Genomic DNA, 13,734 nt, shown 5'->3' on the forward strand with positions numbered 1-13,734 from the left:
CATTATTTGTATAAAGTACACTATGTTGATTGTACATCATGTACACGAAGGTCAGAGGTGTGTACATGCGACGGATCTTCCCGACACACGTTCCTCTCAGAGAAACGGCCGATTGAGCCAATCAGAGACTTCGTTTCATCGCAGGTACCCGGATGTACCCGTGGGGCAATTAGCTACGTCATTGTTCACCGCCGGACACCCGCTGGAAATAAGGAATGGATTTACAACAGCTATTAACGTATTCATAACAGATTCCAGGTGAGTGTATTGTTGCTTTTACGGTCACGTGGCACCTTAACTGTGCAGCTGTAATATTTTTGGAGGCCTGAACCGCTGAGATTTGTTGTAGTAGCCTTACACCGGGTCTCTGTCATGTCGGAGAGCAGCGCAGTGAGCACACACAGCCACCGGTGTCGAGCCCCTCCTTTCTAAGCTAGCTAGACGCCCGGTTACTCATGTCCGCGCATTTAAATGAAATGTATTTCGAAGGGGAAACTGAACACTGCTTTTTGACATACATAGTATATGTTTATAGTGCTCTCCGCCATGTCAGTCAGCTTCCATCGTGCCAAGCTAGCTAGCAGCGTTAGCATTTGTATTGCCGCACGAGCGCCGCCGCACGTAATGTTAGCTCCGTTCTGGGGCTGTGTGTTACGTTCGCGGTTTCCATGGAGTCGGTGTCTTCGCGGAACGTACACTAGCTGTCAATCATTCTGTTCCACTCTTCGAAAAGAAAGGTGAGCTTTTAATCGATGCTCTGTCTCCCACAGGGGCTAACGAAGGTTTAATGCGAGTTTTGTTGAGGTTTAGCGGCACTGCGTGTTAAAGGCCTAGCTGCCGTCTGTTAGCCAATGTGAGCCAGTCTGCTAGAGCAGGTGGGAGGGAACAGCTGTTGTTGTAAACGTGCTTCCGACCAAGCAGGACATTTCCTCCGAATTTTAAACTACTACAGTCCACTTTGTTTCTGTGACAAGGGTCAGTATTTTTTATGTTAGATCACAGAAGTTGGTAGATTTAAACATATGTCAAATAGCATGCAATAAACACCGAGCGTTTTCTAAATTTGGCTTTTAATGCAGAGCTTGCAAGGCGCCAAAAAGTGGACATCCCCTAGAGCTATGCTTATGTTGTTTTTGCGTTAAAGCCGAGGCTGAATACCAACTGTCTTAACACAGCTATAGTCCCTGCTTTACTTCATATATATATATATATATATATATATATATATATAGCTTTTTATTAATATATAGATTTGATAAAGTTGATCAGTTAGCCAAGCTTTTTTTTCCACATCAAGCCAATATGGTCTCCTGTTTAGTCATATCCTAGATGCAAGGTATAGTCATAAATTCAGTGCTCACAGAGTGTGGTTACTTTGATACTGTATATAAATAATCTTTATTCTCTTGCTCGCATTATTTTGCTCTGGTAGTGTTGGACATCACCTGGACAGAGCAGAAACTTTCTCTCTAGTACTCTAGTTTTTCAAATAGAGTGAAAACATCCACTGTTTACGTTAGATGATGGCACTAGCTCGGTTTGAAACAAGCTAATTCAAATTCTACAATGTATCTGAAAATGTTTTGTGTGGGGATAAATATTGATTACTTGGCTGTTGCATTTAGTGGTTGTAATCTAAATGTACTGTAATGCTATCTCAATTAGTCGTGGGCAGTATGGTCTGTGATAACAATAAGACATGCTTAATTTAGAGTGCTTTTCACTTATTCAAAACAGTCAAAAGACTAGAGAAAACTTCACCACTGTAATAAAATACAGCTTCTAAAGGCCAAGACATTTCGATTATTTTATGTGCCATACACAGATGTGTCTACATGTAAAAGGTTTAATTCTGTGTTGTCTGCTGCCAATGAACTTGTACTTGTTGTGAATGTACTTTTGTGTCTCTGCCCCTCTTACAGCAATGAACAATGACCATAGTTGACAGATCCTCAGAGAAGTCTGACCACGAGTCAGTCGGGTGTAAGCGATCTCCCTTCACCAGTGGAGACGTGGGGATGGACGGCAGCTGTTCCAGCAGCTGGGCAGTGGGTCCCACCATGCCCAGTGACTCTCCGAGGCTGAAGGCTCCAGGAGGATGCCTGGGCCCAACGCCCGGAGCAGCAGTCTACAACAGTACACCCTCCTCTGTGGAACGGCCGAAGGAGCAAGGTTTGTTTAGTAACACTAATCAAGAGGAACATTTTAATGCTATTTCTGTATGAGAGAGTGACACAACTGGTTTTGTGGGCGTTGTTTTGTTGCTGCCGCTCTACTTTCATTCATCCAGTTACATAACCATGCCAGTTTTGAAGTGAGAGTATGATCAATCACTTGAGTTTGTGATGCAATTTTTTTGACATAAAGATCAGCAGCCTGACTTTAGCAGGAAAAACAGAGGCAGCAAATTCTGTGTTGTCTGTCCTCCTCTTGCTTGTTTCTTCCTCTGCAGTCATTTATGTAACTGTTTACTCTGATAAATGACTGTAGGATACTGATGTCCCTTTACTGTTTGCCAGTTTGCACTTACATTTGCAATACAGCATGTTAAGATACTTGTTGATGTCCTTGACATGGCAAATGCATTGAATCTACTTTTTGTAATGATGTTGGCGCTGTGTGTGCAGTGATAAGCTGTGATGACGGCATCGACTTGCCCCAGAAGGTCCTCTTCCCTCCAGAGCGGCTCCACCTAAAGTGGACCCAGGTTCACCGCATTGGTGCAGGCCTGCAGAACATGGGGAACACCTGCTTCCTCAACTCAGCCCTGCAGTGTCTCACCTACACCCCTCCGTTTGCAAACTACATGCTGACAAGGGAGCACTCCAAAACATGTAAGTGGGTGTTTTATAATGGATCTTTACACCGAGAAAGTACTGGTGTAATTGTGCAGTCATGCAATTGTGATCATACCAATGTCAGTCTCTTAATCAGTACCTATAAACTGCTGTTTTGTCCATCTGTCTCGCTGCAGGTCATGAGCCGGGGTTCTGTATGATGTGCACCATGCAAAACCACATCATTCAGGTTTTTGCCAACTCTGGGAATGTCATTAAGCCCATCGGTGTGCTCAATGAGCTCAAAAGTAAGTTCTTGCCTGTAGCGCAAAAACATTTGAGTACGTTGTTACAAAATGTTTACCCGAAATGAGTGACAGGAGGCGCTGTCCGGCTGTTTACCTTTTCAGTTTTGGAGGGAAATGTTCTGATGGGACTTTGTAGTCAGTTTTGAAAATATTTTTCAACTCTACATCGATGTGCAAGTGTGATATCACCGGCTTCTTACCATTTTGTGTGTTTTTCCCCACACAGGGATTGCAAAGCACTTCCGCTATGGAAGCCAGGAGGATGCACATGAGTTCCTGCGGTACACAGTGGACGCTATGCAAAAGTCCTGCTTACCTGGAACCAAGTGAGTTTCACCCACCTTTTAAAACCCCACACAGCTGAGGATAACACAAAATCACTTTGGGAGTTATTTAATATTAATTAGGTCTGGAAACATTGCTTTATTCTCTGTGCTCTGTATTGTACTGATCCACTGAACACTGTGCAAAGGCCCTCTAGTCTAAATATAACCTAATAACTGTTTGTAGATTTATTGATGTCAGTACAGGGCCACTGCCAAGTAGGTTACGTAAACATACAAAAAGCCTACATTCATGTTTAATAGATACTTGTTGCTGACCTTTGTGGTTCTCACTTTTAGTTTTTTGTTTAGGAACAAAAAGTATCAAGTCCATTCTTACTCTGCAGTAACATGTGACCTTTTGACTAATTACTCTCGCTCTAATTCCTCTCTGTCTCACTCCTGCTCTCTGGCTGTAGTATCTGACTTTACAGTTCAGATTACTGTAGTTATATTTTTACTATGTAAAAATGACATCATTTGTTTGTTGGCAGTTAGTCTATTATGCCATTACCTTATTGGTTGTTTTTCATCCTCCTATTTATCTGTGTTGCAGATTGGACAGGCAAACGCAGGCAACCACTTTCATCCACCAAGTATTTGGCGGGCACTTGAGGTCCAGAGGTAAATTATTAGTGTGGATTTGTTTCTACGTAATGTGGGGTTGTTGTTGTTGTTGTTGTTGTTGTTTTTCTTTTACAGCTTTTCTAGACTAAAGAATAAACACAATGTTTCTTTTTCAGTGAAATGTTTAAACTGCAAAGCAGTCTCTGACACATTTGACCCGTTTCTGGATATTACTCTGGAAATTAAGGTAATTAACAAAAACATTATAACTTTGTGTTTGTTACTCTTTTGACATCAAACTCATGTCATGCAATGATCTTCTGAACAATACAAAAATCTTTATTTCTCCATGCAGACGGCTCCCAGTGTCTCCAAGGCTCTGGAGCAGTTTGTCAAGCCAGAACAGCTGGATGGAGAAAATGCCTACAAATGCACCAAGTACGTTTTTGACAGTTGGATAAAAACACCAGCGATTTCTCGTTTACTAGATTTCTGTGGTTTGTTAAATTCAAATAAATAACTGAAAATTTGTTTCCCTTTAGGTGCAAAAAAATGGTCACAGCCTCAAAGAGATTCACCATCCACCGCAGCTCCAACGTGCTCACCCTGTCGCTCAAACGCTTTGCAAACTTTAGTGGAGGCAAAATCACAAAGGTACCATAACAAGTCTTAAAAAAACACCATTAAACTATAATTTAGCACATGTAATTTAGGGCTTTTATTGATTCATGTCAAAGCAATATGACATCATAAGCTGTTTTTCTTTTGGTCGTCAGGATGTGAAATATCCAGAGTACCTGGACCTGCGGCCCTTCATGTCTCAGTCCCAGGGGGAGCCCCTGGTCTACGGGCTGTATGCTGTGCTGGTCCACTCTGGATTCAGCTGTCATGCTGGGCACTACTTCTGCTATATTAAGGTACTGGCACTGCTACCGACTACTGTTAAAATCTGTCAGGACGCTGCAGTTGCCAAAACACATGCTCACATTTGTCTCTCCAACACCTCTCAACAACTTTCAAGAACAGTTTGATGCAGACACAGCTTTTTCTCTAAATGTCCATCCCCAGAAAATACAGCTATTTAAAAACCTTCAAACTCTTTTTGTTGTGTTTGCAGGCAAGCAATGGTCAGTGGTATCAGATGAACGACTCCTCTGTGTCTGTCAGTGACATCAGGTCTGTTCTCAACCAGCAGGCCTATGTCCTCTTCTATATCAAGTAAGTTCTCAAGGTTTAAAAGTGAGCTTGTCTAAGAATCATTTTAAAGTCTCAAACTTTTTAGCGTCTCGCGTAAAAGGTAATTTAAAATGCCAATGTCCGTTTTCTTTGTGTAACTAGGTCCAGTGATGTGAAGAAAACGGGAGACTACGGCCACATGGGCCACAACCCCGGCATCCCTGGTCAGTCGTCTCCACGGCCGGTGGTGATTCCACGCATCAACACCAGCGTCCATCACAACAACATCGGCTTCATCGGGCCGCAGCTGCCACCACACATGACCAAGGTACTGCAGACTTGTTCACGTCTTAACACTGATTATCAAACATGTAGACAGTTTTTGAGACTCTAAAGCCTTTTTTGTTGACATCTTTTTGTCCCTCTCAGAGCTCTCTCCACGTTAATGGAAACGGATCTCTGAGGGATTATCCCACCAGCTCCAAGCCCAGCACCAGCAGCAGTGTTGTGGGAAAACCTAACCATGGACTGGGCTCTTCCTCGTCATCCATCTCCCACTCGATCAGCCGGCCCACAATGATCCCAGATCACGACAAACGGCAGAAGCTTTCATTCTTCATCGGACAAGGCAAACAGAACCGCCCGTCCTCCTCCTCCTCCTCGTCCTCTTACAGTCAGCCGTCCTCTGCCAGCAGCAGCAGCAGCTCCTCCTACTCCTGCAGCTCTTTATCCTCCTCACAGTCTACCTCAGACGCCCACTCAGACATTCGCTTTGTCCCACGTCAGATTAACCGCATTAACGGCACATCTTGCAGTAACGGAGAGCGCCACGCTGGAGGGAACGGAGCTTCTTTTTTGGTGCCGTACAGCCAAGAGTCCTCAGAGGAGTCGGACCAGGAGAACGGTGGCATGCTGGAAAACGGCTGTTTAGGAAAGTCTCACCTTAACGGCAACAAAAGAACTGGAGAGGTCTTTAATAATCCTCCTAAAGCCACAAATGGAGAGTCTGCCGTGCACCATAATGGAAACGGATTAAATGGAGCGACTTATGGGGTCTCTAAATCCAGTCAAAACGGGCACCATAATGGACACCACAAAGTGAACGGACACAACAACCCTGATAAAGTAAATTAACTTCTTTGTGCTTTATTTTTAAACAACTTCATGAAGCAAATTTTGTGTCTTAATTAATAATCATGCTTTGTTTGTGTTTCTCAGGGCTCTGGCATTAATCATGGCAGTTCAACCTCAGTGGCTACTGCTAACGGACTGGACAGTGACTATAGTCATACAAGGTAATATTAGCTCTCTAATACTGCCCTGGAGAAAAGGGCTTTGCACTTGCCAATCACATATTAAGCAGCTAATAGCACCTTGAAAATGTGATTTAAAGCATGTTTTTATTCCTTTGTTCTCCCAGCAAAGAGGATCATACTGCTGCCTCCTCACACGCCAGTTCTTCACAGAGCATCCACTCTGCTGCCAGTGAAAGCCAGCACCTCTCCACTCCTGACACAAGGGCTAAAACTGTGTTTGAACCCCCTCCTCAGCATCCGCCATCCTCCACTGTCAGCTCTCCATCCTCAGCTACAGCTTCAAAGACTCATTCTGTCACATCCACGGACTCTGCGTCCTTTTCTGCGCATAACGGCAACATCAGTTCGGCCTTATCCTCCCTGTCAGACTGCTCCCAAAGCACCAACGGGCCCTCCGCTGCTCCGGAGAAGGCAAGCAGGGCTGGAGAGGAAGCAATGGATCTACCGCAGACTAATGGTGGGTCATCAGGGTCTGATGGACACACAGATGCTAAGGAGCAACACCAGTCCAAGCCCAGTTCTAGAGGCAGTGATGGGCAATCTTCCCGAGACAGGGAGAGAGACAGGCTGCACTCTGACTGGAGCAGAGACCGAGAGAGACACTACAGGGACAGGAGCTCAGAGCGAGACAGCGACGGTGATCGTCACCGTTACAGACGGGACTACAGAGATCACCACCGCTCGTACAGAGATCGTTTGCCTCATCAAGATCGATACTACAGGGACTGGGAGTCTGAGCGCCGCTGGGAGCGACATCCTCCCCATCCCAGGGAGCGTGATCGTGACAGGTGCTCTAACCATTACCACCGCCGCCACCACCACCGGTCCAGAGAGGACTGGGAGCAAGGGCGGAGGGGACACGGTTATCCCTACCGGGATGAGTCTAGTAGTCGCAGAAGGTGGCAGGAGGAAAGTCGGGAATCCCGGGATATGAAGGACAAGAGCAACGGCAGGGAGAGAGATTATTATCCATCAAAAGAGAGCGAGACTTCTTCGTCTGCCGCGGCGCAAGAAAACTCCTCAAAGTCCAAGTGCTCGCCAGCTCGGGATCGTCTCTCCCCGTTTGAATCTGCTCCAAACAGGGAGGATCAAAATCACAAGAGGAGTGGAAGCAAGGAGAGGGAGGACAGCTCTGAGGCCCGTCGCTCAAAGAAACACAAAAAGAGCAAGAAGAAGAAGAAGTCAAAGGATAAAGAGAGACACCGTGAGAGCGGGTGAGTCACGATATCTTTGCCTCGATGCTGCATGATGCTTCTGTCTGAAAATAGTGTTTTGGGATACCATTGTTTTCCACTCAGTGAATAGTTTGATTCCCATCCTTTTACAGATGAAGCGATTAGTCAATAACCAGAAAGTTATCTGTAACTATTTAAGGATTAATTGTTTGAGCAATTTTTTGAGATAGAAACTGAGAAATGCAAACGCGTCTCTGTATTCAGCTTCTCATATCTAAAAGATTGTAACAACTAAAAATGCCGATTATTCCATCTAAAAAAACACATTCAGTGCTCCAAGCGATCTGTGCTGTGACAGGTGTACTTATTTAAACATAATGTCTTTTAAAAAATCAACATACCTACCGTATCAATCTGTTATGCTCAGGTCGAGAGTCTCTGTCTCTCCAGCCAGGCTGGGCTTTAAATTCTCCGCCATCATTACCACACGCCACACGGTTGTTGTTGTGGCTCGTTTCAGCGAGACTAGAGTTAATTATTAACGTGCCATATTATTAAGTGACGTGTGCATGCAAAGATACCTCGTAACCAAGTGAGTGCGTGCAAGGACATATGAAAACACGTGAGAGCTTGCGAGAGACAGCTGCGGTAGTGCAGAAATTGTTTTCACAGCGAATATTAATTTGAATAATCAAATAAATCTGTTTTTTTATCACAATTCATTCATTCATTTTCAGTTTTTAACAAACTTTTTCACATTCAACTTCTTTCTCCAACTCATGAATACGTTCTGCTTCCAGGTGTTTAAAACTAGACAATCTTCATTCAGATTATATTTTATTGGAAATTACCAAAGCTGTTAATGAATACAGATCTTCTAACAGATTTTCAACTAATAGCTGTGATTTGAGAAAAGAGAGCGCAGCGGTGACTCAATGACTTAGAGAGTGACAGAAGACTTTATAGGAAACCAAGCTGAATCAGAGATGAAACATTATTGAGCTTTTAAACTTACAGCTCTGAACACAACCCCGTAGAAAGGTATCGGCTTTTTTTGTAAATGCAGCAAGCTTTCCCGCTACTTGTGACCCTCTGACTTCTGTCACTCTTCCAGCCGTAATACGGCCATGACAGGGCAGGTCTCTCAAATACTGATGCTTTGTCACAGCCGTTTGGTGTCTCATTCGGTCGCAAAAGGCACCCTGAAGGGTCGTTTTCAGACAGGGAAGAACAGAGGAGAGAGAGGAAATGATGGTGGGACGCTCCACAGCGGTGCCCAAAGGTTTACAGTCATAAGTGATGATTGCGCGGGATGATTTTTGGATGAGGTATACAGTGTATTTTGGGAAATCTCACACTCGTTGGGGGTTGCACTGTGTGCAGGTTTGTAATTCAAAGGAGAAAAAGATGGAACTTTTTTTCTTCTTCTTGAGGTATCATGTATAATTTTTTGATGATATCGTATCAAGCTTTAATGTTCTGGTATCGTGACGACCCTACTACATCATACTTCTTTAGGTGATGACAAAGACTAACATCAATCACTTCTGGATTTACCTGTACATTGATTAATTATGGTGTGTTGTCTGTCTTCCACTAGAAGCTCCGACGCTGATTCCGACAGAGCCGCCGAAACAAAAAGGAAGAAGAAGAAAAAGCGGCGGCAGCGGGACAGCGAGGCCGAGCAGCACAGCCCGGCGGCAGCTCGCGGCCACAAGAACAGAAGCAGCGAGGAGAGGGAGAGCCGCAAGAGACGTTATTATGAACCCAAGGACACCAAACACGACAACGGATTTTCACCAGAAAAACGCCGGCGCACAGACTACGCTGATGACGCCGGCGAGCATCAACCCCCCTCCCATCACGCCTCTCCCACAAACGGTTCATGTCATCGCCATCTCAACGGGCACACAGGTAGGACGATGAGGTGTTTCACAGGCAAAAATCACTTACATGCTAAATGAATGCTCACTTAATGTTGATGGTGTTTTGCAGGCAACGGTTACAGCCAAACCAACGGCGACTCCCACGGCTTCTCCAGTGGCTTGAAGCACTGACTGTGAGTGGGCGTCCTTCCTATGATCATAACAGAATGCTCCAGCACAGTCACTGCTAATACACAGTGGGAGCTCTTATTATAGATGCAAATGTCTCTGTTTCAAACAGATACTGTGGAGGCCTCTTCGCTCTGGTTTCAGACCCATCGCCACCATTTCAACAACAGCAGAGGAATGACATCGACAACCTTTTGAAGTGGTGCTCCTTAAATGAGAATAAAATGTATTTTTACCGCAACTGACTTGTTTTAAATGTTCCGATTTTCTTTTTAAAGGCATTGAGTTGTTTGCCGTAATTCTTCTTAAAAAAAATGGTTAAAAAAAAACTGTCACCTTGAACATTTATGATGAGAAATATTAATATATACTTGTATGAACACAAACAAAAGCCTGGAGCTTAAACATCTCAGCTGCTGCTCAGTGGAACTCAGGACTTGAAAACTTGTTAACATCCATCACAGATATCCACCCGCTTCGGATCGGAACGAAACAAAAGGGAAACGTGTTCCTCGGAGAGAAACTGTGGGGGTTTAAGATGTCACCATATCTGCAGAGCCGGGATGGGTGTTTTTTGGAGCGAACAAACTAACGGAGGGAGATATTTCTGAGTGAGGCTGACTGATACCTCCACGTTAAACCCTGGACAGACTTGAGAACATTTCCCAGCTTTTTAAATTTCTTTTGAAGTTTCCATTTCTCTCTGAAGCCTAAGATTCACTCTGTAATTTTTAAACTTTTTCACCGAACATGTGGAGGTTTTTTTTTTTTTCTCTCTGGATCATGCCTCTCCCTCCTCTCTCACTCTTTTTCTTTTTAAACATTTAAAGAAAAAAAAACGCATTGAAAACTTTGTTATCATGGCTGTGGACCATTTTGTGTTTGCTTTTTAATGAAAAATACAGTTTGTGTCTTCTAGCGTCATAAAAAAATACTGTGAATTTTAATTTTGAACTGTACTATCAGTTACTTTTATACGTAAGAATCCTGTATCAGGGTTATCAGTAGTTTTGTTTTGCTTTGTTTTTAGAGACACTCATGTTCATTTTGACCGTACTCTCTGGACACACGTCTGGTAGTGTGGTTTGCTTTTGTTTTTGATTGTTTTGTTTTTTTTAGGCAGAAGTTGAAACACTGCTGTTATATCTTTAGTTTAGCATGTCAGAATTTATACATTGTATAAGGTAAAAAGCCTTAAAATACATTTGTTATGTCAGAAATTGTAATTTTTTCTTGGTCTTTGTTTACAAGCTGCGTGGAGATGAATGAAAAGTGCGGCTCGAGATGACTGACGAGGTGACGGGGATGTTTAAAAGCTCCCGTCTGCCTTTGTTTCATATTCTATTAATAGACTGACTGTAGTCGAGCCTTTTGTTTAACACACTTCAGTTAAATTAGGATGTAGACACATTCAGAGAGCTCTTCTGTATTCACAAACTTTTCTAGCTCATCTGCTCACTTTATATTTCACAACAACAGTCCCCATGTTTCAAAAACCAAAGACCCGGGGGGTATACTACGAAGCACGTTATCGAGCTAACTTCAGGGTTAACTTCCGAGTTTTCAGTACTACAAAGGTAGTTCACGTATCTTACCGGGGTAGATCACCATGGTAACCACGCCTAATCTGCTCCGAAGCAGGTTATGTTGAAGTTAAGAGATCAACCGGAACTAAACGCTACAAACTGACCAATCAGGTGTCTTGATTCAGGAGCTCTGTGAGCTTGATTGTGAGAGGGAGGAGGGAGAGAGAGCGGCAACACTTCCGCTTTACCGTATGATTTCTTTATATAACATTTCTAATGAAATTTACTGATCTACATCGAGAACGAGCGATCACAGCACTGAAGCCTTGTACTTGTACTTATATGAAAGTGAGCATTCTTACTGCTTTAAATTGTGGTTTTATATTTAGTTTTATTTGCTCTATAGATCCGGATACAGCTTAATCTGCCAGACGCAACAAAAATACATCTGTGCAACATATTAATTTAATATTGTACATTAGCATCATTATAGTCAATGGTGCTCTAATGATGGAGCAGTGATATTATACACTTAGTTTGCACATTTACGCAGTCAGTCATTTTCTGCCAGCTGTCCTTCCTGCATTCAGCAGCTGCAGCTGAGTGGATTTAAGTCTTGGTTAACTTCTTCATATCTTTCTTAAATCATAGTTCACTCAGATTTTGTTAAATATGCCGATCAGCTGACGGCAGGTTTGTCCTAATGTGTGATTGGTCATAGAAATCCCGAGTTGACACAAGCCCCTTTCCTACTGGTCAAAAAACTCACTAACACCCGCTGAGTGGGAAAGGTTAAAATCGGCATTCAGACCCGGGTCTACTGCAGAGTCTTTAGACCCGTAATTACCGCCTCGGCTCCGATCGCCAATGATGGGAACACAAAACCTGTGTCGACACGCTAATCTCAGCGCCCTTTCCGGCGCGATGCTCAGACTGAATGAGTAAGGGATACGATAAAGACCTAACCCCCGTAACATCTTTACTGGCTTCCATGCTGCTTACCAAAGAGTATTATAATTAGCGGGTCTTCTCGGGTCTGAAAAACCCGCGGGTAGGGCAAAGGGGTATCATTGAGTTAATAACCAGCGTCGTGTGACCGCGCCGCTGTCCTCCGTCAGGTTAAGTGAAGCCAGGTCAGGAAAAGACACCCTGGGTATGTTGAACTCGCTTCGCAGTATAGCCCCCTGGTAAGTTTCACTGAACTCACATTCACACACATCTTGTTTTTTAATCAGCATGTATTTTTATTCAAAATCATCATCAGTAGACGTTTTCCCAAATTAAGATCAAACTATTTTTAAACCTCAGAGCTGCATCTATTTATGAAAGATGAGTCTGCGAGGTGGTTTGATCTGTCTGGGAGAAACAGTCCTCAGATTCCAGTCGCACAGTATTCAAAGGTATTTTAAACCCCGCTTGTGTCCTGTACTCTCTTGTCATAAGTTCATATAACATCATGTATTATCTCCAGGAATCACACAGCGTGAGGAGGTTTCGCTGCTGCACAGAGCCCCTCTCTTCCACTCTTGTAAACTGTTAGCTGTTGAACTAAAAAGGTGAACGGGTAAAGGCTACGGCCGTTATGATTTACATGCTACATAAACACAACAGAGAAAAAAACAGTATGTACACTATATACGACTATACATGCATAATGTAATTTGGGGGGGGCTGCCTCTTTTTGTTAAACAAATAAGAAAATAAATACAAAAGAAATGAATTTAATCACAAGTGGATCTTTAAAGGGTCATTACACTTTTTTTCTAACCTGCATTAATGTATCTTTGCCTTAAAGGAGGTAATAAGGGAGCGTACTCTAAATGAAAAGGTATATGAGCTTATGTTTCATTTGCTAGAGTAAATCTGTGTTTGCATATACAGATACAGTCACTTGATGGCTTACAATCAGACCCGCTGATTTAAAAGCTTGAGGCTTTATGTAGCTAAGCAGAGCTACAAGACGTTGGCAGTTTTCAAACGTGTGAGGTGAAGGTATAATTCCTTTTGCGTCCAGCAGAGGGCGATCTCGTCACAGCCACGCAAAGCAAAGATCCAGTCCTTTTTCCTTTTATCATCCAGTTTGGTAAAGATTCTTGCGCACAAAGTCCGTCCAAAAGTCTGTGCCGGATTTAAACAACCTTCAAATTCACTTCAACCAGAGGTGCAGAAAATCCGTTTCACTCCCACCCGTCTCCGCAGCTCGCCCTCCAGCCCTGAAAGAACAAACAGGAGGTCTTCATGGCTCCCGTCACGCACAAACACACACACTAACACACACAGGAGGCCCGCGCTGGTCGCAGGCATGGTGGCGACACACGTGTGGTTAAAGGTGGATGGTCATCATTTCTTATTGGCTATCCTCCGCTTCCTGGTGGCCAGCATGTCGTAGAAAGGATCCCTGCTGATGCTCGCTCTGTGGAAAGAGGACGCAAAAGTATGAGTCACTAATTTGTCCAAATTATGGGAGGATTAGTTTATAAGTCAAAGGGAAGAAAAACACTTTTAAACGTCA

General features: G+C 43.5%; 2 protein-coding genes across 3 annotated transcripts in view; one reads left to right on the forward strand and one right to left on the reverse strand.

Annotated features, from left to right (window-relative positions):
- Positions 1 to 197: 197 nt before the first annotated feature.
- Positions 198 to 10,893, forward strand: usp42 (ubiquitin specific peptidase 42). Of its 2 annotated transcripts, XM_069664786.1 has the most exons (18): positions 198 to 258; positions 1,923 to 2,172; positions 2,628 to 2,834; positions 2,975 to 3,085; positions 3,312 to 3,411; positions 3,965 to 4,032; positions 4,152 to 4,222; positions 4,331 to 4,413; positions 4,518 to 4,629; positions 4,752 to 4,892; positions 5,093 to 5,193; positions 5,314 to 5,479; positions 5,581 to 6,276; positions 6,370 to 6,446; positions 6,572 to 7,681; positions 9,243 to 9,556; positions 9,638 to 9,701; positions 9,809 to 10,893. In XM_069664786.1, exons 2-17 carry the CDS (start codon positions 1,932 to 1,934, stop codon positions 9,697 to 9,699), a joined length of 3,660 nt encoding a protein of 1,219 aa, XP_069520887.1. In that variant the 5' UTR covers positions 198 to 258; positions 1,923 to 1,931; the 3' UTR covers positions 9,700 to 9,701; positions 9,809 to 10,893. The 2 variants fall into 2 exon arrangements, with proteins under 2 accessions (XP_069520887.1, XP_069520888.1); XM_069664787.1 differs by having other exon boundaries at positions 9,638 to 10,893.
- Positions 10,894 to 12,341: 1,448 nt separating this feature from the next.
- LOC138593454 (cytohesin-3-like) overlaps positions 12,342 to 13,734 on the reverse strand; it is a 36,722-nt gene continuing 35,329 nt past the window's right edge. The window contains exon 13 of the mRNA XM_069664468.1: positions 12,342 to 13,635. Within this exon, the coding sequence (XP_069520569.1) occupies positions 13,563 to 13,635 (73 nt within the window). The 3' untranslated portion in view covers positions 12,342 to 13,562. The remainder of the gene's footprint in view (positions 13,636 to 13,734) is intronic.

Source organism: Semicossyphus pulcher, unplaced genomic scaffold (assembly GCF_022749685.1).
Source record: "Semicossyphus pulcher isolate SPU_LCO1_2020_fin unplaced genomic scaffold, fSemPul1.0.p SCAF_16, whole genome shotgun sequence".
NCBI classification, from domain to species: domain Eukaryota; kingdom Metazoa; phylum Chordata; class Actinopteri; order Labriformes; family Labridae; genus Semicossyphus; species Semicossyphus pulcher.